Below are 22593 nucleotides of genomic sequence, written 5' to 3'. Positions count from 1 at the left end.
TATATCATTACAAGATGTTACATTAAGGGGGTATCACAAACATTTATAGAGAGTGGCTCTCTAACGTTCAGGTATCTGCATTTTCCTCCCAATTCCAGGGACATTAGTTACTATAACCTCTTCCTATGAACTATAAATACATCAAATTACAGGATTTGCCACACACTAAATGACTCACTCACTGGCACAATTTACATTCAGAGAATGCCATTTAACAACAGATACCAAAGTCCACTGTATAGTACATAATGGGTCACATGTCCTGCAAAAGGTTCATTTTTTAAAGTTCTTTAAACTTCTTTTTCAGCAGAAAGTGTTGCAATTAGAATGTTCACAATAATAAAAGTAGGATTTATACATACCATATAAATCCTAAAAAACAGTATCAGAAATGATGGGTGACATGTCATAAAATTAGATATTTTGACTTTTGCGATTTTGGTACTTGTGTAGTTTCACGGCGCCAGTCCCCAGTGCACGGCAATCCACCTGTCCGCCGCCATTGCTCCCAGTATCCAGCATGGTGTGCACAAACACACTTTCCCGCCATAGCTGCCATGTTCTTCCCAGTCACATGTCTGTGCTGTCCAATCCTGTTGGTTCTGATCTCCCTGTCATACTTCCTCGGCCAATCCTGGCCACCCAGTGGGGATAAGTATGCTGGGAGCTCTCAGAACCATTGCTAGTGCTTCAGTTGTCTCCAGTGTATGGTCAGCTGTCCTTGTCTCCGTGCAAGTGTATTTCTCTGCTGGTGTTGTCTTCCATGCTGCAGTGTATTCCAGGTTATTCCATCTCCTGTGAAGTCCAGGTTATTCCATCACCTGTGAGCCTGCCTCTTCAGCCCAGCGACCAAGCCTAGCTCCGGGACTCTGGTCCTCCGATGCTCCAGCATCATCCACCATCGATGTTCCCACATCATCATCGTTAGTCCGATATTCCGGATCTCCAGTCCAGCTTCCGTCCGTCATTCCGGACCCACAGTCAAGCTCCAGCTTTCCGTCCGTCACTCCGGACCCACAGCTTCCATATCCGATATCCGGATCCGATGTTCCACCATCGATACCATTCATCACATCTGTAAAGTATTGCAATCTGCATGAACTGTCATTACTCCTGCATACTTTACTGCCTGTACCGTTACAACCTTCTGCATACTAAATCTGGTTGTATTTTACCTTTGACTGCTTATTGGCTCTGGGTGCACTGTCGCGCAGTTCATGCGCAAGGGTCCTCTCCAACCTCCCCGGTTCAGGTACCGGTCCAGGTCCCCACCAGAGGTCTCAGTCTTGTCGACTAAGCCCCCTGGTGTGACAAACAATAATCAATACCGCAATAACTACCCGGATTTAGTACCGTGTAATATCCTTCTTTCATCCGCTTGTTTTGACGTACGACGATGCGCAACATTCTATTTATCTCTATGATCTTTTAATATAAAAATGTATCATCTTATATAATTTTATGCCGCATTTTATATCAAATGGGACTAAAAGGGGGTGGGGAAGAGGGCGTGAAGGGGGCGTGGTACCGGTCATTTTGACGAAAAGTGCTTCTATACTTACTGGAGTACTCTCCAGATATCTAGTAATTGTAATTTAGAGGATAGGGCCTGGACACCAAACTTGGGTATTTTGCATCTATTTCTATTTGGAATTTGTCTATCCAATATTGATGAGGAAATCAGATTAAGATCATCAACAAGAATAATAGGCATGTGTAGAAATAGAGACACTGGGGCAGATGTATTAATCCTTAACAAGAGATAAATACAAGGGTGATAAAGAGAGATAAACGTCCAGCCAGTCACCTACTAACTGCCATGTTACAGGCTGCGTTTGAAAAAAGTCAGTAAGGAGCTGATTGGCTGGACATTTATCTCTCTTTATCACCCTTGCATTTATCTCTTGTTAAGGCTTAATACATCTGCCCTAGTATTTTCAAATAGAAATGCTGGAATATACATTCGGAGCATAAACCATCATACAAAAAAATAGTTGCGTTTCATATAACATATGACACAAAGAAAGACATGTGGTGCAGATGCACACTCCATATTATTAATCAAAATCAATCAATAATAGAGGTTCTTGGTATATTCATTGGCCAAGAAATATTTGCCCACCAACCAGCTTCACGGTAACCTCTGTTCTGGTGGGTCCCTAATACTAAGGGCGGTATTCAATGAGGCTGATTCGCCATGTTTTTATGGCGATTTTGTGCTGTAAGGCGAATTTTTGACTAAAACGGTGAATCACCCTATTCAATGACCAGATGGCTAATACATTTCAAGGTTTTTTTCGCCATGATTCACCGAGTAGCAATCGCTATCTTTTTATGGTGAAGTGGAATGTGAACTTTTAAAATAAAGTGTTTTGTTTTTTACATTTGGTGTCAAAAAGTCAGGAATTTTATTCTGAGGAGGGGCATGCTATTTTTATTCATGTGCTGTAAGCACATGAATATATATTTAATTGTAAATATATATATATATATATTTTTTTTTTTTTACACAGACCAGCCAGCAGGGGGCCGGAGCCGAGCCGCTCATTAGATATTCATATATTTACTGCACCCGATCATTACATATGAATGATCGGGTGTAGTGAATATACCCGGTCCCCTGCTGGCACCCCCGGGGGGCAGCCTGTGCTGCCTGGCACCCGGGGAGCCCACCTCCCCCCCACAAACGTTCTGGGGCAGGCAAGGAGACTTCCATCTCCCTGCCTGCTGCCGTCCCCTGGCTCCCTGTGGCGTTGCCGCAGGAGTTAAAATTCGCCAGTCAGGGGCAGCGAGCCCCTGACTCGTTGAATACTGGAGCCGGCCAGGCTCCGGAACGCAGCGAGCAGTGGCGAATGTGCAGCGAATCCTAAACAGGATTCGCTGCACATCGCCAAAATGCTCATTGAATACTGCCCTAAGAATCTGGGGCGCAGAACCCCAAAAAGGCCAGCATAAGCCAGTCACCCCAGGGCAGCAAACAAGTGAAAAACTAAGCTATAAATGTGTGTTAATAAGAAAGAAGCAGGAGCTAGAGGTTAAAAAGTGTAGTGCTAGGAAGTATAATATTAGTGAAAATAAATAGTGCTAAATAAATGTTAGGGTGTGCCACCCTGAAAGCAACTCGGTTACACCAACCCAAGGGGAGCCGCGCCCCAAATCCATCTCCAAGACTAGCAATTAGTGTACATTTTTAGGTCTTACCTTCATTGTGCCCTCAGTTTGCAGTCTGCAGCTACCAGGGACCAAACTGGTAAACTAATGTTCAGATCAGGTGGGCGGGGTGCTACTCTAAGTTGAAGGAGTCCCAACCTTCAGGTGTACAGGTGTACACAATTATTTTTATTTTATTATTTTTACACTGCAATATAGATCTCACTTTGAAGTAAAACCCCACCCAAATCGAATTCTCTCTGCACAAGTAACATCTACTCCACCTGCAGTGCACATGGTTTTGTCCATCTAAGAAGGATTGTGTCAGAAAGAGTGAAAAAGAATAAGGCCCAGAGTCTGTTGGCAAAGAATGAGGTAGTGAGGGGGCAAGGGGGAAACAAGCTGCACCAGAGTATAACTATACTTCCGAAACATATGAGAAGGGCAGTAGGTCGTGTAAACATATGAGAAGACTGACTCCTAGGGTCAGCTGCCCTTAATAGTAAGATATATGTGTAACAGCGTACTAGTAAGAACTTAATACCGACACAATAAAAAATATAAATCAGTCACAATCGGACATATGAGAGGAAGTGCGAGAAGTCCCTAACAGCTCCCGGAGGTAGGCCTCAGCGTCACGGGAAGATAATAAGTACTTGAAAGATAAACCGTCAAAGATCCGAATTCTCGCTGGGTATAGTGGAGCACATTTATGCCCCTCTTTTGGACATGTTTTAATGCAGTAGGCTATATGTAGTGATTGTAGCAACATTAACTGCCAGGCACTATTCCTCAGTGATCACAGGCAGACGTACAGAGGAAATCTCGCAGTACCTGCAAGTCACTGCAGTGCCATAAATAATTATGTAACTGCAAAATACAAGAGGCGGCTTAAAAAACAGACAGACCATGTATGATATAAATATGCAACCAGGATTCCAGTAAAGAATAGAACTAATTAATGTAAGTCAGATACAGGGCACACATTCCGTGGGAAGAGGCTAAGAGGGCATTTATTTTATGAATATTCAGATTGCATAAGACTCTTATTGTGTGATGAAGAATGCTTGTACTTTGCCGGAGTACAAGATATAATTATTCATGTTGCCTGGCAGAAATTAAAATAGAATACAGTAGGTGGCATTGAGAGCAGAAACAAGATAGATTAAATCAGCAATTTACAAATGGATAGATTGTTACCGATATGGAAGCACAACGGACAGGTCACATAAACTAGAGTAATCATCCGGGCGCACGCACGTTCCTCATTGCGCTAGAAATACCATCATCAAAGTGAGCAAATACTGTATCACACATAGACGACACTGCTTGGCCGATGACAGAGGAACTGTGTATGTGCCCTTAGCAAAGTCTTCCTTGGTCATATCCTTTGTTCCTTGTATCCAATTATCCCAACTCATCCAACATGTTATGTAAAGGAGAAGAGTGAGATTTCAGGTTGTCAGAGACACCATGCTTCCGACACTATCCAGATGGTTCCCAGACAATGTCTAGGTTGACCTTGACAAAGATCAACATGCACAAGGTCGACATGATTTTTTCACAATTTTCTTTCCATTTTTGGGGGGGGGGCTTTTTCATGCTTTACCATCCACATGGACTATGAAGTATGGCGACCATAGTGGTACACTATTTGTTGGTCCACATGCTCAGGGGTTGATGGACACAAAAAAAATGTTAACCTTTTGTGTTGAATTATTGACTGTCGACCTAGATATGGTCTGCAAGCTAATCCACACCCGCTTCTGACCTGACCAATGGGTCACAAGCGGGTGTGGATTAGTTTACTTGTTCTTTAAACTAAACCCAGGACAGTTAAGGTGCCGATGCAGAACATATGCCTGGTTCCACACGGAGCATGTTTCAGGAATGAGACGTCGTACACCCCCACTGTAGCAGCATAACCAAGTTGTGACAAAGCACTATAATGCATGTAACACTCAGAGAGGGCGTGTCCATAGACCTGCGTCAGTCATATAAAAGTATAAATATGCCCAATATCATCCAGGACAGTAATGATGATGATGATGATGATGGAGTACAACTCCATGCAAGCAAATATAGTCATGTATTTCCATGTAAGCAATGCGGTGCCACCTGTGTAGCAACCATTACCTCAGGACAGGCTCCTCACAGACAGCGCCTGCTCTGAAAATACGCACTGGGCCTTGTACTGTACATGACTCCATCAACTGACACTCGCCTTACAAAGAAACATAGACTTTGATGGCAGTTAAGAACCACTTGGCCCATCTAGTCTGCCCCCTTTTTAAATGGACCACCAGACACTGGTCATGTGACCTTCTCCTAACCTCTTAAGCAGCTCCCGAGGCTGCTGGGAATACACACTGTGACAGGCGTAATATATTGCTTAGCAGGGTGTTACATCTGTGGCTGGGTTCCATTCAAATCTCCATCAGGACCTTTGTCTCTACAACACTTAAGCACTCCATGACTGCACACTGTCTCTGTATGAAGATATATGCAGGACATAACAGCACTTCCATACCTTTGACATCAGCCAGCACTTGATTTATGTGTAACTTGTTTCCACCTGTGCTGTACATAGTAGTAAGGGAGGTCTTTAGTACCGCCAGTAACAGCTTCTCTTCCTGTAGCAATATCTGTCTCTTGTCTGGTGTCACATTGATATCAACACATTCTGCAAACAAATACAGTTATTTTAAAAATGCAATAATTCCCAAATTTCAACTCTCTATATGCAAATGGAGTACACAACTTGTAGTTTTCAGAGAGTGTTTCAAAAAACAAAAAAATAGAATATGGGAGTCAGAAATAAATGTAAAGAAACAGTACACACATAGTGGTAAAATCCCATCATGTCAATCGGTTGATGAAGGACAAGAGAAGTCTGTCAGCATCTGTACTGAACAACAGAGCTTGCTGACTGTACAACAGTGAAGCTCAACGGTGTGGCCACCAAATCTTGTTTTAGTACTTCAAATGTGCATGTGTATATCATTTGTTGCATGCAGTGGCGTAGCTACGTTTTGGGCGCCCCCCCGTCGAGCACCCCTACCCCGCCGCCGAGCACCCCTACCCCGCCGCCCATGCAAACCCCCCCTCAATCCCCCACAGCCTTACCTATCGCGCTGGTCCCGGCGGCTCCGTTCTTCTGCTGAGGACCACCAGAAAATGGCCGCCCCCATACAGCAGACAGTTTCAGAGAACTGTGCGCTATATGGGGGCGGCCATTTTGTGGTGGTCCTCAGCAGAAGAACGGAGCCGCCGGGACCAGCACGATAGGTAAGTCTGCGGGGGATTGAGGGGGGGTTTAACTATAGCACCGCAGCCCCCGGCGCCCCCATAGCACAGCGCCCCCCCGCGGTGGCGGGGGCTGCGGTGCTATAGTTACGCCCCTGGTTGCATGCATGATACTTGTGTTGTATTTTGGGATGCCACCATTGACTACCTGGCTTTTTACTCCCATTGGGTGACAGCCACAGTCTCTATTCTTCAACCTTTTCAAATAGCCTAGATCAGAGGTGGCTAAACCGGTCCTCAAAATCTACCAACAGTTCATGTATTTCAGGCAACCTGTGGATCTATAGTAGGAATGAATGCAGCAGGTTTGAAAATGTGACAGTTAGTAATGAGTACAGCTGTGCACCAGCAAGGTGACTTGGAAAACATGGACCTCTAGTAGATCTTGAGAACCGGTTTGGCCACCCCTGGCCTAGATAGTATCAAAATCCCTACTATAGTGTCTCAGTGAGAGACCAGTGATGGATTGCTCTTATTACCAATGTTAGAAACTATACTCAATCCTTCCTCAACAATTCTGTAGATTTTATTCCTGGCATACAGGCATGAGACAACCAGACGTGTCAGCAGCATAGACTCCACTAAGGACACCAAGACACTTGCTCTGTTGGTTTAGCTTTAAACGGAGAAAGTCTTCGTCAAGATCAACTGATCTTTTATTCTAGAAACCCTTTTCCCCTACAGTTATGATGGCTCCTTTTGCAAAGTCAATCAAGCTCTGTATTGCACCCCTTCTGCTAGAATGTCAGCTAATAGTATTGTCTATGAGCCCCTCTATGGCCAATGATACTAGATAGTGATGCACCCCTAATCCTTGCTTTAGTTCTACAGGGTGTCCCCTAAGTCTGGAACCATAGGCTAAATCATTTTTTTTTCTTTTTTACAGTTACTTCTTAACCCTGAGTGATATCGTTAAGCTACTCAAGACACCCTTATTCGTGTCGTGGATCATGCATTACAGTTAATGGAAGATAAATTGAACACATTTTGTGAACAGGTCATTTTGCCTATGGTTCCAGACTTACGGGAAACCTGGCCACTATAACTTGCCTTTCCCTGGATGTCACTGGTGTTCGGATAGCCCTAAATAAATGTAAAGTCCTTTTATTCTTATTTTTCTGTCATCTCTCCACACAGCACTGCCAAACCTCTTCAATAATCTTTCTGTGTATGGGAATATCTCACGGTATAAGAAACTATGCTCATTCTCCGTCCACATCTCATCTGGACCTACTGAAATCCATTTACAAGCTTGCATGGAAAACAATGCAAATAAAAGATCTGTTTGTTTTCTTCATACATGAATATCTTTACATATAAATATCCCAGAATCCTTTTTGTCTGTAAAGAAGGACCTCTTTAGGTGGTGTGGTCATCACATGGTTTAGTAGGATTGATGTGCTTAAAATAAATCCCCTGGACTACCATTCCTGCTTTTTACTAATGTACTACTTTAAACACCTTAATTACATCCAGACATGGAGCCCAGGGTACTCTTCCGCATTGAAGTCTTCCCAGGCATACACAAACCCTCCAATGCAATAATGGCTGTGGTTTTTTTATATGGTACAGTGTACATAATGGTTTAGTTTGTCTGCAGTATTCTTTTATGTCCATATTTAAAATTGTTTCAGTGTCTACACAGTTCCTTCCAGTAACTGACACAACTACGGTCTTGAATATCACTGCATTGGATTCTGCATTTTTGATGTAATGTGATGTGATGTGATGTGCCAAGCCCCAATGAAAAATTAATTATAAAAACGAAAGTAAGTAAAACGAGATATCTAAATATATAAACAGGTTCATTAATGTGTTAAGCAGAGACCTTTTGTCTTTGCTTAACATTGCATTTTGGGTCAATGCTTGTTGTCCACAGGACATAGCGCACATTGGGAAAATTTAATGAGCCCATTGAAGTGATAAAGTGGAAGGTGATAATGACCCAGCCAATCAGCTCCTACAGATAGAGCCACACTTATCATTGCCGTAGCAATCACCACATGCAACTCCCGGGGGCGATTGGTGCGATCTTGAAGCCATGTGTCTAATTCGCTCCCGCGGCTCATTGAGTTTACACAGCGTGCGTGGCAGCGTGGTGATTACACGCCATGGCTGTGAATTTGGTACGACAAACAAGCACAAGCTGCATTTATCCGGCAACGGTCAGTAACTTGACAGTTAGGGGCTGATTGGCTGGTATGCTATCGCCCAGGCACGGCAACAGGGGGGGGGGGATGTCAAGGGGGGGGACAGCTGCCCTGGGCCTGGCGCCCTGAAGGGCCCCAAGGCCCGACAGACCCCCGCTCAGACGTCCATACCGCTCAGTCACAGTCCCCCTTCCCTCCCCATCCCCTCGCTCTGATGTCCAGCAAAAGCCTAGGATCAGAAGCCTGGCTGGCCTGGTCCTGCCACTCAACCACTCCCCCACACACACACTCGGGGGGGAAAAGGGCCGAAGCCACATGGGTCACTGCAGGGGGTGGGGCTACACAGATCTCAGGCTCCTGCTGTGCTGAGCCTGTCCAAAAGGGAGATGAAGCTGCTGACAATCCAGGGCCACACAGAGAGTAAGTAAGTGCTTAGTGTGTGTATACTGTATGCAGGGTGGGTTAGGGTGCAGGATACAAAAAGGTAAGGATTAGGCTGCAGGGGTAGGGAGGGTTACGAACCACTTTCATGTGATAGAGCATAGGCCATGGGCTAAGGGAGTGCCTCAGTGTGATAGAGCGTAGGGGGAGAGAATGCATTGGAGTGATAGAACACAGGCCGCAGGGTGAGGAAGGGCATCAGTAGGATAGAGTGCAGGTCACAGTGTGAAGGAGTGCGTCAGTGTGATAGAGCGCAGATTGTAGGGTGAGGGAGAGCGTCAGTTTGATAGAATGCAGGCTGCAGGGTGAGGGAGCGTCAGTGTGATATAGTGCAGGGTGAGGGATGGCAACAGTGTGATATAGCGCAGGCTGCACGGTGAGGGAGGGCGTCAGTGTGACATAGCGCAGGCAGCAGGTGCGTCAGTGTGATATAGCACAAGTCACAGGGTGAGGGAGTGTGTCAGTGTGATAGAGCGCAGGCTGCAGGGTGAGGGAGTGTGTCAGTATGATAGAGCGCACGGTGAGGGAGTGTGACAGTATGATAGAATGCAGACCGCAGAGGGAGGGCATCGGTGTGTTAACGCACAGGCCGCAGTGTGAGGGAGGGCATCAGTGTGATATTGCGCAGGCTGCAGGGCGAGGGAGTGAGTCAGTGTGATAGAGAGTGTAAGCCATGGGGTGGAGGAGCTCGGTAGTGTGATAAAACGCAGACCGTAGGGTTAGGGATTGCGTTGGTGTGATAGAGCGCAGGGTAAGGGAGTGCGTTGTTGTTACAGTATATAGCGCAGGGTAAGGGAGTGTGTTGTTGTTACAGTATATGGCGCAGGGTAAGGGAGTGCGTTGTTGTTACAGTATATAGCGCAGGGTAAGGGAGTGCGCCAGTGTGATAGAGCACAAGCCGTGGGTTGAGAGAGCACATCAGTGGGAAAGAACGCAGGTCGCAGTGTGTCCAGTTTATGTTCCAACAAAGGAGGGGGGGGGGGGGGAGGGCCCTGAGAGATATCTGTGTATGGGGCCCCAAAAATTTTGTTGCCGGCCCGGCTATCACCTTCCACTTTATCACTTCACCAGGTTTAACACATCTGCCCCATTGCCTGTATCCTACTATCAATGCCCCTGGTAATGCAGTCATGTATGTGTCGCCTACAAAACCTCCATGCTCCAGGAAAGGAGTGGCTTGCCCCCAGCTGATGCACAAGTTATTTACTTTGGTATCATTTAACACTATTATTAACAGTTCTATTGGATGGAAACATGACATGTGCCACGGGCTCGTAACAAAACCAATCCATAAATTATTGCCCTTACATTCGTTTATTTGTGCTTAAATAGTCTTTGATCAATGAATAACTGCAGATTAAGCAGAACAGCATGGGAAACCACTGATAATTGGAGCTTCCATGGATTAATAACTCACCGGAATTGACGCACATATTGAGAACCACAAACGGGTACTGATGCCTGTTGAACGAATGATACACCTCATTGACAATCTTAGAAACCTTTCAGAAAGCAAAAAGACATGGTAATATTAGACCCCGCTGATCAAAACATAACTAAAAGGATATCAAATACATAAATGGAGAAAGGAATCAACTGCATATTGTGCCGGATTTAGGTGTGAACGGAGGAGCTGCACATAGGCCCTTATTCTGGTTGACTCGCTCTTGCACGCATTTGCAAGGTGGACTGATGTTTTGCGTATGCGCAGCAGCATTGTCAGTGCATGTGCATACATCGGCGCGTGCAAACTCTGCACTTAATCTGTTCACCGAGTGCACGCTACCTGCCTTTCAAGCAAAGGTTGGAGAGGGGCGTGGGGTGCCGGGCATGCTCATTAGCATATGTGAACGCCCTGCGTTTCATGGGCGTTCCCATGAAAATGCTGGGCGTACACATGCAAATGCGTTCGTGACGCATCATAACCGGATGTCAGCTGCCCGCCCAATTCCCGTATTTACGAGTGGTCTGGGCCTCCCTTACATATGCGTGTGCTGTCAGCATCATTCCATGGTCGTTGACCATTGAAAGATGTGGGAGGTTCCCACTGGCATGAGAAGGGATGTTTATGTAAAACATCCATTGGCATGCTGAGCGAAGGAACCTGGTATACGAAGGGGGTGGGCGTACCACCATTCGCAGCGTGAGTTCTGGATGACTCACAGGGGTGTAAATTCCGCCCGAGTGAGTCAACCAGAATAGGGCCCATAGTACTGATGTTTGTTGCTTTGTGCATGCGCCAGAACCATACTGTGCACGTGCAGTACAGGTCTGTGACAACGGATGCAATATGGCTGCAGACTCTCAGTGATTGACCTTCATCTCCGTATTTAGGCAGTGGTAAGGTCTTAAAAGATAGAGATTTCCTGGCCACTATGTTGGATCTGAGATGGCCGGTTTGCGCAACTGAAGGTATCACAGGTGATCCAATGCTGTGTATTAGGACGCAGCAAGCACTAATACAAGCAGGATGCGTCGATTGTATAAGATGCCTCCTTCTGCATTAATACTAATGTTCATTCTAGCTCCCGCCATATTTGAAAACCCATGCAGTTCCTCTCCCCTGCCTGGGGTGTCGCTGTCTGCTGTGGTGTTTCTATCACAGGTCTGGTTTGCATATCACTGCTGATATACAGACCACACTGTGCGAGAAGCACAACAGCAGACAGCGACACCCCAGTCAGGGAAGTGGAACTGCATGGGTTTTCAAATATGGCGGGAGCTAGAATGAACACGAATACTGTACATTTGTTCTACTGCTTCTGTTAGAAGCATTTAATGGTACCTCCAACCTGATCTGAACCTAGAGGGCAAGGTTTCTTCTACTAAGCCGAGCTAAACATGACGTGACATGAAGCTTTCAGAGAACATGGCTAACAAACAAGCTGAATCACATGAAAGCAGGTTACCTTAGAGGGATCACAAGGACGCTGGTTGATGAAGTAAAATTGTCTGTCTGTCACACTTCTTCCCACACCATGGTCAGATCGGGATACATATCCTGTAATGCTGGAATGAAGATCATTACAGTTCAGACGAGTTGGGCTACTAATATACAGTACATCAAAGATCATTGCTGGTATTGTGATAGGGCAACAAATGTATACATATGTGCACACTGAATGCAGCTTTATCACACTTCTGGCACACTGCTGTGTAAAAGGGAACACAATAAAACCAGAGCCTGAAGCATTTCACTTGGTTCTGTCTAGTGATCACAGATTCATCTATGCAGAGGTCTTCAGCCAGTGCTTGCACCCATTATTCTACAATTAAAGTATCTTTTGTCAATTTCTCCTGTGGGATACAAAAACTATGGCAAAAAAATTTTTTATTATCATACATAAAAACAGACAATAACTAGACAAGTGACTGCTGTGGGCATGGAACTTGGCATTTTGCTCCTTGTAACGCACATAAATGATTGAAAACTTTAATGGCATCTTAAAAAGTGGGAGGCAGCAATACTTACGTATAGAAACCTTCGGGCAAGTCCGCATGGCTCAGTCCATACTCTTCACAAACACTTTCACTAGGAGGAACCTGAATGAATGGAACCAAACTCTGCAGCTGGCAGGGAGAGAGACCAATCAGAATATTAGATTTGCCTTTATTAGGACACGCAGCTATTGGCAGATGGATTTCCAAGTAGTACTGTACAATGACAATCTCAACAATAAAATACAGGTCGGGTCTCCCTTATCCGTGTAGTCTAAAAATAGAAATATTCCGAACCGTGGTTTTTCAGAATATTTCGTTGTTTTTTTTTGCCCCCCTCCCTTTTTTCATACTTACCTTGTCCCTCGAAGTCCACGGCGGCCTCCGGGATCCTCTTCAGTGGCATCTCGTCCCAGGGATGCATTGTGCAATGCACCCCTGGGACTGGACATGCTGCTGAAGAGGATCCTGAAGGCCGCTGTGGACGCCAGAGGACCATTGGGGCACCTCCAGGGGACCAGTATGGGAAGAAAATATATATATTCCAAAGTCCGAAAAAATCCCTTATCCAAAACGCTTGTGGTCCCATGCATTTTGGATAAGGGATACTGTAACAGATGGAAATAACAACACGGTTCCCGTTAAGATTTCCGGCAGGTTATGTGGCAGGCACTACAATAAATATGGGTAGTGCCCCAAAATATTGGAATCCCTGAAGCGGGGTCCGATGGTGCGGGTCTGCTCATGAGTATTGGCAAAAATAAGCATGTGCAGATGCCTTCGATGAGTATTAGACTCGCTGAGAAGTTTGCACACAGCGTTGAGGACAAGGGTCGTGCAGGGGCTGAAGCATGGGGATGCCCAGCATTTCCGGGGGAAACCCCACAGAAACGGTGGGTGCACCCAGAAAAACTCTGGGCGTCCAAATGTGAAAGTAGGCTCGCAAAGCATGCTCGGGGCGGCTTATATATTCTCTTTTATAGATAAATAAATAATTAAGGAACTTTTGCAGGGCGCCCACCAAGCAAATAGCTTAGTGGGCGACTCTGCGTAAGAAAATCGCAGCGCATTGCATGCAACGCACCGCACATGAAATCGTGTGTGATTTTATAGGGTGCGATGCCATTTAATTTAGTATACACTTGTATGACATACAATGGGATTTAGGCACCCCCCACTATCCACGCCTCCCTGAAGCGTGGCGAGCGCAGCGAGCCCCGCGAGGACGCAGAGTACATTACATGTATTCCGCGTCCGCTCGCCACACTTCGGGTTTTATATAAAATCAACTCCACACCGATCTGGATAGTGGGGGTATGAAAAGGTTGGGAGAACACGTTCCGCCGCCGCTCGCCACGCTTCGGGTGGTGTGGATAGTGGGGAGGTGCCTAAATCCCATTGTATGTCATACAAGTGTATACTACATTAAATGGAATCGCACCGCCCAAGGACAGAGAGCAGTGAATAAATTACATAGGAAAATCGCATTGCATGCAAAAAAAATCGCATGGGTTGCGATTTCCCTACGGTGCTGTACGTATGCTAATTGGGCACCCTGCTAATACATAAGTACCATAATTAATAACAAATTCCCCCTGACATACATTTTTAAATATATCTTTTTCCGTATAGACACAAGTACTATGCAGGAATGATCAGCCTGCTCTCAGCCGATTATGTATGCGCATGTACAATGAAGAAGTTAGCTCTTTGTAACAAATAATTGTATCTGTAGGACTCCTCTCTGAACTAATTTCTGTAACTACAATGCTTGTTATGTTGTCTCTCAGTATGCTGCAAGTTCTGTTCTTTTTAAATAAACTCTAAAATACAGGGGTCGATCTTATTACACCCGAAGGGTGCGAGTTGCCTTTCGGGTGCCATCTTAACACTGAAAACGGCATCCGAATTAAGCCTAACTCGCACCCTTCACAGGACCGAATTCACTGAAAATTGCTCGCACCCCTATGGAGGTGCGAGCACTTTTCAGCGAATTCGGCCGGCCGTAAAGTGTGCCTAGTGTCGTGATTGGTTTGCACTCACGAATCATCCGCACCCTTCAGGTGTAACAGGATCGACCCCATAGAGTCTTTGAAACTATTAGGACTGTACTCTGAAATCACACTGCCCCATTGGACTTAACATTTAATCTATAGCCACGGAGGTCGCCCTCCAATTCAATGGACTTCAATACACCTGTTAAATCCCTCCTACTTTACAAGTATAAATTACGGCAAATACGAACAGGAGCCACTCCTTTTGAAAAAGGCACGTTAATCGTGACTAAACGCATTAACCCCTTCCCGACATTTGACGTATATATACGTCATGGCCGGGATGTACTTCCCGACACATGACGTATATATACGTCATGACTTTAAACTGTCCCCGCGTCTATAGACGCGGTGACAGTTTAAACATGTCTACTGTCCCTGACAGCAGACATGTCCCTGCATGCCCAGGGGGGGCGGCGATGCCTCCCCCCGTCGGCGATCGCTGTGATTGGCTGTTCAATGTGAACAGCCAGTCGCAGCGTTTTCCTGTGTTACCGGCGAATCAGACGCTCGGTAACACAGGTGTCAATCACCGTCGGGTGTGAGGGGGCATGAGGGGGTCACCGGTGATGACCACACCTCACCCCACCTGCCCCCAAGGCTGTGATTGGTCCGTCGGACCGACGGACCAATCACAGCCAAGGCGCGTCATTTAAACTAACGGTGACTGCGCTGCAGATGCCATTCCGGTCTGGAATTGCGTGCAGAGCGGTCACCGGCCACTCTGTCGTGCTATACATACCTGAACCTTGCCTGATACTTACCTGATCACCGCTGATCACCGCTGGTAGCGTGCTGCCAGCAGCTGGATGCTTCCTGGATCTTGTGATTTCCTGTGTGCTGCTGCTGCAGTGTCATAGAGTCACAGATCGTGAGAGATAGTGAGAGATAGTGACAGAGAGTGCTATATTTTGTGTCTGCTGCACCCCTTTTGTGCTGATCAGTATATCTGTGCTGATCAGCAACTTTTTTTTTTTTTTTTTATATATATACCTGTCAGTTGCACCAAAGGTTGTGCTGCCTGTGCAACTGACTGCTGCCCCCCCTTTTGTGCTGATCAGTTTAAATTAATTTAGATCAGCAACTTTTTGGGGGTCCAGGTTTTTTTTTTTATATATATACCCTGTCAGGTTGCACCCACAGTTGTGTGCCTGCTGCCCCTCACTGCTAATCAGTGTTGCATCACTGCATCACTGATCTGCAGTTTTTTTTTTTTTTGGGAGAGTGCAGTGGGGTTTTGTTTTTACACCCACGTTGCTTTTGTGGGTGTCCTGTGGCCGCTGATCAGTGACGTACATCACTGAACAGCATTTTTGGCACAGGGTTTATATAATTTTTTTTCTGCAGTTTTTTTTAATTGTTTTTTTTTTGGAGAGTGCTGTGGTTTATTACACCCACGTTGCTTTTGTGGGTGTCCTGTGGCCGCTGATCAGTGACGTACATCACTGAACAGAATTTTAGGCACAGGGTTGATATAATTTTTTTTCTGCAGTTTTTTTAAATTGTTTTTTTTTTGGAGAGTGCTGTGGTTTATTTTTTTTTAAATTGTTTTTACACCCACGTTGCTTTTGTGGGTGTCCTGTTGCCTTTGAGCGCTGTTCAGTGACGGACGTTACTGACCAACATCTGTGCTCAATTTTTGGCGCAGGACCTTTTTTTTTTTTTTAACCCCTTCAATTTTTTTTTTTTTTTATTGGGATCAAATTCCTGTATAAAGTATTTTTTTTTCTGCACTACATACACACTACACACTACATACCCCCGTGTTGAAATAAAGTTTGTACCCCCCCTACACTATACACGTGTTGAAACATTACACTTACAGAAACACAAAAATAAAAATGGCATCCCAAATGTCATCCTAAATGTCATCCCAGTCATCCAGAAGAATGTATTCAGCGGAGGAGGCATATGCCATGCTTGCCTCTGACTCTGACACAGCCAGTGATGCAAGCGGGGAATTTGAAGGATTCGTCTTAAGCTCCTCTTCCTCCTCTAGTGATGAGGGACCCCCTCAAAGACGCCCCCGTAGAGCAGCTGAGACCCCCCCCCCCAAATGATTGATCCCGTATGGACCCCACCACCAGACAATTTTGAGCCCCAGGTTCCTGAGTTTTCGGCCATCCCAGGAATCCAATTTGATTCAACAGGTCTCAGAGAAATTGACTTTTTCAAATTATTTTTCTCTGATGATTTTATAAATTTAATGGTGGACCAAAGTAATTTATATGCCCAGCAGTTTATTGCTCAAAACCCCACGTCATCATTTGCTAGGTGGACCCCTGTAGATGCAGTAGAGATGATGACGTTTTGGGGTCTGGTGTTACATATGGGCATAGTAAAAAAGCCAGAAATTAGGCAATATTGGAGTACAGATGTTCTGTACAGCACCCCATTTTACCGTATGGCCATGACTCGGACTCGTTTTGAGACAATCCTTAAATTTTTACATTACACCGATAATGCACAGTGCCCACCCAGAGATGATCCCACCTTTGACCGGCTATTCAAAGTCAGGCCGGTCATTGATCATTTCAGTGCCAAATTTGCAGAGATGTACATCCCTGAAAAATGTATTTGTATCGACGAGTCCCTTATACATTTTAAAGGAAGGGTTAAATTCCAAGGTATGGCATAAAAATGTATAAGCTGTGTGAAAGCACCTCAGGGTACACCCACAGGTTTAGGGTATATGAAGGGAAGGATTCAAGAATTGAACCGCCAGAATGCCCCCCCTCCCTCGTAGGTGTTAGTGGAAAGATTGTCTGGGATTTAGTGCACCCCTTCCTGGATAAGGGTTATCACCTCTATGTGGATAACTTTTACACTAGCATCCCCCTGTTTAAGGCCCTTGGTTCAAGAGGTACAGCAGCTTGCGGTACTGTGCGCAAGAACCAAAGAGGCCTCCCAAAAACGCACATTGCCCAAGTACTGAGAAGGGGTGAAAGCAGGGCACAATCCACCGAAAATATGTTGTTGGTCAAATATAAGGACAAGAGGGATGTCCTTATACTGACAACAATTCATGGAGACAGTACCACCACCATCCCTGTACGAGGTACCAGTACCCACACCTCAAAACCTAATTGTATCTTAGATTACAATAAGTACATGGGCGGAGTGGATCTTTCAGATCAGGTACTGAAGCCGTACAGTCCCCTGCGGAAAACAAAAATCTGGTACAAGAAGCTGGCCGTGTATATCATCCAGATGGCACTGTATAACGCTTACGTGCTATTCCGTTCTACCAGCCAGAGGGGGACATTTATGCACTTTCAAGAGGAAGTCATAAAGGGCCTAATATTTGGGAACCAGCAGGCAGAGGGCCCCAGTACTTCTAGTACTGGCCCCCGTATTGTACCAGGGCAGCATTTTCCTAACGAAATCCCCTCCACTGCAAGAAAGGGCAGGACACAAAAAAGGTGCAAAGTTTGCTATAAAAAGGGAATATGAAAGGATACTATTTTCCACTGTGAAACTTGCCCCGACAAACCCGGCCTATGTATAAAGGAGTGTTTTAAAATATACCACACATCTATGGATTATTAGGTTCATCATTTCACCGTGCTTCGGGGGTCTTGCTAATGCCACATAGCACCCACCATTCATTCCACCAGAATCTGAGCTGCAAAATCCAAAAATCACTCCTTCCCTTCTGAGTCCTGCCATGCACCCAACTGGTATTTTTTGGTCACATATGAGGCATTGCCATACTCGGGAGAAATTGGGGCACAGATTTTGGGGTGCTTTGTCTCCTTCATTCCTTGTGAAAATTAAAAATTTTGAGCCAGAACTGCATTTTTGTGTAAAAAATGTAATTTTTCATTTGCACAGCCCAGTTGTATCAAAATTGGTAAAACCCCTGGGGGTTTGAAATGTACACTATACCCCTAGATGAATTCCCTGAGGGGTGTAGTTTGCAAAATGGGGTCACTTGTGGGGGGGTTCCACTGTATTGGTGCTGCGGGGGTCTTGCTAATGCGACATAGCACCCACCAACATTCCACCAGAATCTGTGCTGCAAAATCCAAATATCACTCCTTCCCTTCTGAGTCCTGCCATTTTTTGGTCACACATGAGGCATTGTCGTACTCGGGAGAAATTGGGGCACAGATTTTGGGGTGCTTTGTCTCCTTCATTCCTTGTGAAAATGAAAAATTTTGAGCCAGAACTGCATTTTTGTGTAAAAAATTAAATTTTTCATTTTCACTGCCCAGTTGTACCACAATTGGTGAAACCCCTGGGGGTTTGAAATGTACACTATACCCCTAGATGAATTCCCTGAGGGGTGTAGTTTGCAAAATGGGGTCACTTGTGGGGGGGTTCCACTGTATTGGTGCTTTGGGGGTCTTGCTAATGCGACATAGCACCCACCAACATTCCACCAGAATCTGAGCTGCAAAATCCAAAAATCACTCCTTCCCTTCTGAGTCCTGCCATGCACCCAAATGGTATTTTTTGGTCACATGTGAGGCATTGCCGTACTCGGGAGAAATTGGGGCACAGATTTTGGGGTGCTTTGTCTCCTTCATTCCTTGTGAAAATAAAAATTTTTGAGCCAGAACTGCATTTTTGTGTAAAAAATGTAAAATTTCATTTGCACAGCCCAGTTGTATCAAAATTGGTGAAACCCCTGGGGGTTTGAAATGTACACTATACCCCTAGATGAATTCCCTGAGGGGTGTAGTTTGCAAAATGGGGTCACTTGTGGGGGGTTCCACTGTATTGGTGCTTCGGGGGTCTTGCTAATGCGACATAGCACCCACCAACATTCCACCAGAATCTGAGCTGCAAAATCCAAAAATCACTCCTTCCCTTCTGAGTCCTGCCATGCACCCAAATGGTATTTTTTGGTCATATGTGAGGCATTGCCGTACTCGGGAGAAATTGGGGCACAGATTTTGGGGTGCTTTGTCTCCTTCATTCCTTGTGAAAATGAAAAATTTGGAGCCAGAACTGCATTTTTGTGTAAAAAAAATTATTTTTCATTTTCACTGCCCAGTTGTACCACAATTGGTGAAACCCCTGGGGGTTTGAAATGTACACTATACCCCTAGATGAATTCCCTGAGGGGTGTAGTTTGCAAAATGGGGTCACTTGTGGGGGGTTCCACTGTATTGGTGCTTCGGGGGTCTTGCTAATGCGACATAGCACCCACCAACATTCCACCAGAATCTGAGCTGCAAAATCCAAAAATCACTCCTTCCCTTCTGAGTCCTGCCATGCACCCAAATGGTATTTTTTGGTCATATGTGAGGCATTGCCGTACTCGGGAGAAATTGGGGCACAGATTTTGGGGTGCTTTGTCTCCTTCATTCCTTGTGAAAATGAAAAATTTGGAGCCAGAACTGCATTTTTGTGTAAAAAAAATTATTTTTCATTTTCACTGCCCAGTTGTACCACAATTGGTGAAACCCCTGGGGGTTTGAAATGTACACTATACCCCTAGATGAATTCCCTGAGGGGTGTAGTTTGCAAAATGGGGTCACTTGTGGGGGGGTTCCACTGTATTGGTGCTTCGGGGGTCTTGCTAATGCGACATAGCACCCACCAACATTCCACCAGAATCTGAGCTGCAAAATCCAAAAATCACTCCTTCCCTTCTGAGTCCTGCCATGCACCCAAATGGTATTTTTTGGTCATATGTGAGGCATTGCCGTACTCGGGAGAAATTGGGGCACAGATTTTGGGGTGCTTTGTCTCCTTCATTCCTTGTGAAAATGAAAAATTTGGAGCCAGAACTGCATTTTTGTGTAAAAAAAATTATTTTTCATTTTCACTGCCCAGTTGTACCACAATTGGTGAAACCCCTGGGGGTTTGAAATGTACACTATACCCCTAGATGAATTCCCTGAGGGGTGTAGTTTGCAAAATGGGGTCACTTGTGGGGGGGTTCCACTGTATTGGTGCTTTGGGGGTCTTGCTAATGCAACATAGCACCCTCCAACATTCCACCAGAATCTGAGCTGCAAAATCCAAAAATCACTCCTTCCCTTCTGAGTCCTGCCATGCACCCAAATGGTATTTTTTGGTCACATGTGAGGCATTGCCGTACTCGGGAGAAATTGGGGCACAGATTTTGGGGTGCTTTGTCTCCTTCATTCCTTGTGAAAATGAAAAATTTGGAGCCAGAACTGCATTTTTGTGTAAAAAAATTAATTTTTCATTTTCACTGTCCAGTTGTACCACAATTGGTGAAACCCCTGGGGGTTTGAAATGTACACTATACCCCTAGATGAATTCCCTGAGGGGTGTAGTTTGCAAAATGGGGTCACTTGTGGGGGGGTTCCACTGTATTGGTGCTTCGGGGGTCTTGCTAATGCGACATAGCACCCACCAACATTCCACCAGAATCTGTGCTGCAAAATCCAAATATCACTCCTTCCCTTCTGAGTCCTGCCATTTTTTGGTCACACATGAAGCATTGTCGTACTCGGGAGAAATTGGGGCACAGATTTTGGGGTGCTTTGTCTCCTTCATTCCTTGTGAAAATGAAAAATTTTGAGCCAGAACTGCATTTTTGTGTAAAAAATTAAATTTTTCATTTTCACTGCCCAGTTGTACCACAATTGGTGAAACCCCTGGGGGTTTGAAATGTACACTATACCCCTAGATGAATTCCCTGAGGGGTGTAGTTTGCAAAATGGGGTCACTTGTGGGGGGGTTCCACTGTATTGGTGCTTCGGGGGTCTTGCTAATGCGACATAGCACCCACCAACATTCCACCAGAATCTGAGCTGCAAAATCCAAAAATCACTCCTTCCCTTCTGAGTCCTGCCATGCACCCAAATGGTATTTTGTGGTCATATGTGAGGCATTGCCGTACTCGGGAGAAATTGGGGCACAGATTTTGGGGTGCTTTGTCTCCTTCATTCCTTGTGAAAATGAAAAATTTGGAGCCAGAACTGCATTTTTGTGTAAAAAAATTAATTTTTCATTTTCACTGCCCAGTTGTACCACAATTGGTGAAACCCCTGGGGGTTTGAAATGTACACTATACCCCTAGATGAATTCCCTGAGGGGTGTAGTTTGCAAAATGGGGTCACTTGTGGGGGGTTCCACTGTATTGGTGCTTTGGGGGTCTTGCTAATGCGACATAGCACCCACCAACATTTCACCAGAATCTGAGCTGCAAAATCCAAAAATCACTCCTTCCCTTCTGAGTCCTGCCATGCACCAAAATGGTATTTTTTGGTCACATGTGAGGCATTGCCGTACTCGGGAGAAATTGGGGCACAGATTTTGGGGTGCTTTGTCTCCTTCATTCCTTGTGAAAATGAAAAATTTTGAGCCAGAACTGCATTTTTGTGTAAAAAATGTAATTTTTCATTTCCACTCACCAGTTGTACCACAATTGGTGAATCCCCTGGGGGTTTGAAATGTACACTATACCCCTAGATGAATTCCCTGAGGGGTGTAGTTTGCAAAATGGGGTCACTTGTGGGGGGGTTCCTAACTTTTAGCATCTTATGGTGCCTAGAAACCTACATGGTGCCTAAAAAATAATCTCATAAAAAGGAGGCTCCAAAATCAAGTAGGTGCTCCTTCTATTATGAAGCCTGTGGTTTGGTCAACGTGCACACTAGGGCCACATATAGGATATTTATGAAAACAAAAGAATTGGGGGAATCAATTTTTAGTCACATTTCTCTAGTCAAATCTACTGTGTTCCTTAGAAAAATGTATTAAAATTGCAAATCTGCAAAAAAAATGAAATTTTGAAATTTCACCTACACTTTGTTTTAATTCCTGTGAAACACCTAAAGGGTTAACAAACTTCCAAAATGCTGTTTTGAATACTGTGAGGGGTGCAGTGTTTGAAATGGCATCATTTATGGGGGTGTCTCACATACAAGTCCCTCAAAGTCACATCAGAACTGAACTGGTCCCTAAAAAAATCAGTGTTTGAAATTTTCTTGAAAATTTGAGAATTTGCTATTCATATTTTAAGCCTCCTAGTGTCCAAAAAAATTAAAAGGAGGCTGAAATAATGATGGAAACATAAAGTAGACATATGGTCTATGTTAGTTATTAACTATTTTGAGTGGTATGAT

The 22593-nt window shown here is 44.9% G+C and overlaps 1 protein-coding gene across 1 annotated transcript in view; it reads right to left on the bottom strand.

The window, feature by feature from the left end:
- Window positions 1-22593, bottom strand: part of PMS2 (PMS1 homolog 2, mismatch repair system component) — a 49338-nt gene that overhangs the window by 13546 nt on the left and 13199 nt on the right. Inside the window, exons 7-10 of the mRNA XM_083153200.1 lie at window positions 12520-12617; window positions 11957-12056; window positions 10465-10549; window positions 5681-5833 (exon numbers count right to left, since the gene is read on the bottom strand). Of these exons, the coding sequence (XP_083009326.1) occupies window positions 5681-5833; window positions 10465-10549; window positions 11957-12056; window positions 12520-12617 (436 nt within the window). The remainder of the gene's footprint in view (window positions 1-5680; window positions 5834-10464; window positions 10550-11956; window positions 12057-12519; window positions 12618-22593) is intronic.

The sequence above is a fragment of the Crinia signifera genome, chromosome 7 (genome assembly GCF_055691185.1).
Source record: "Crinia signifera chromosome 7, ASM5569118v1, whole genome shotgun sequence".
Lineage (NCBI taxonomy): Eukaryota > Metazoa > Chordata > Amphibia > Anura > Myobatrachidae > Crinia > Crinia signifera.
Note: the sequence above shows the minus strand (reverse complement) of the source record. Positions and strands in the feature narration are given on the sequence as shown.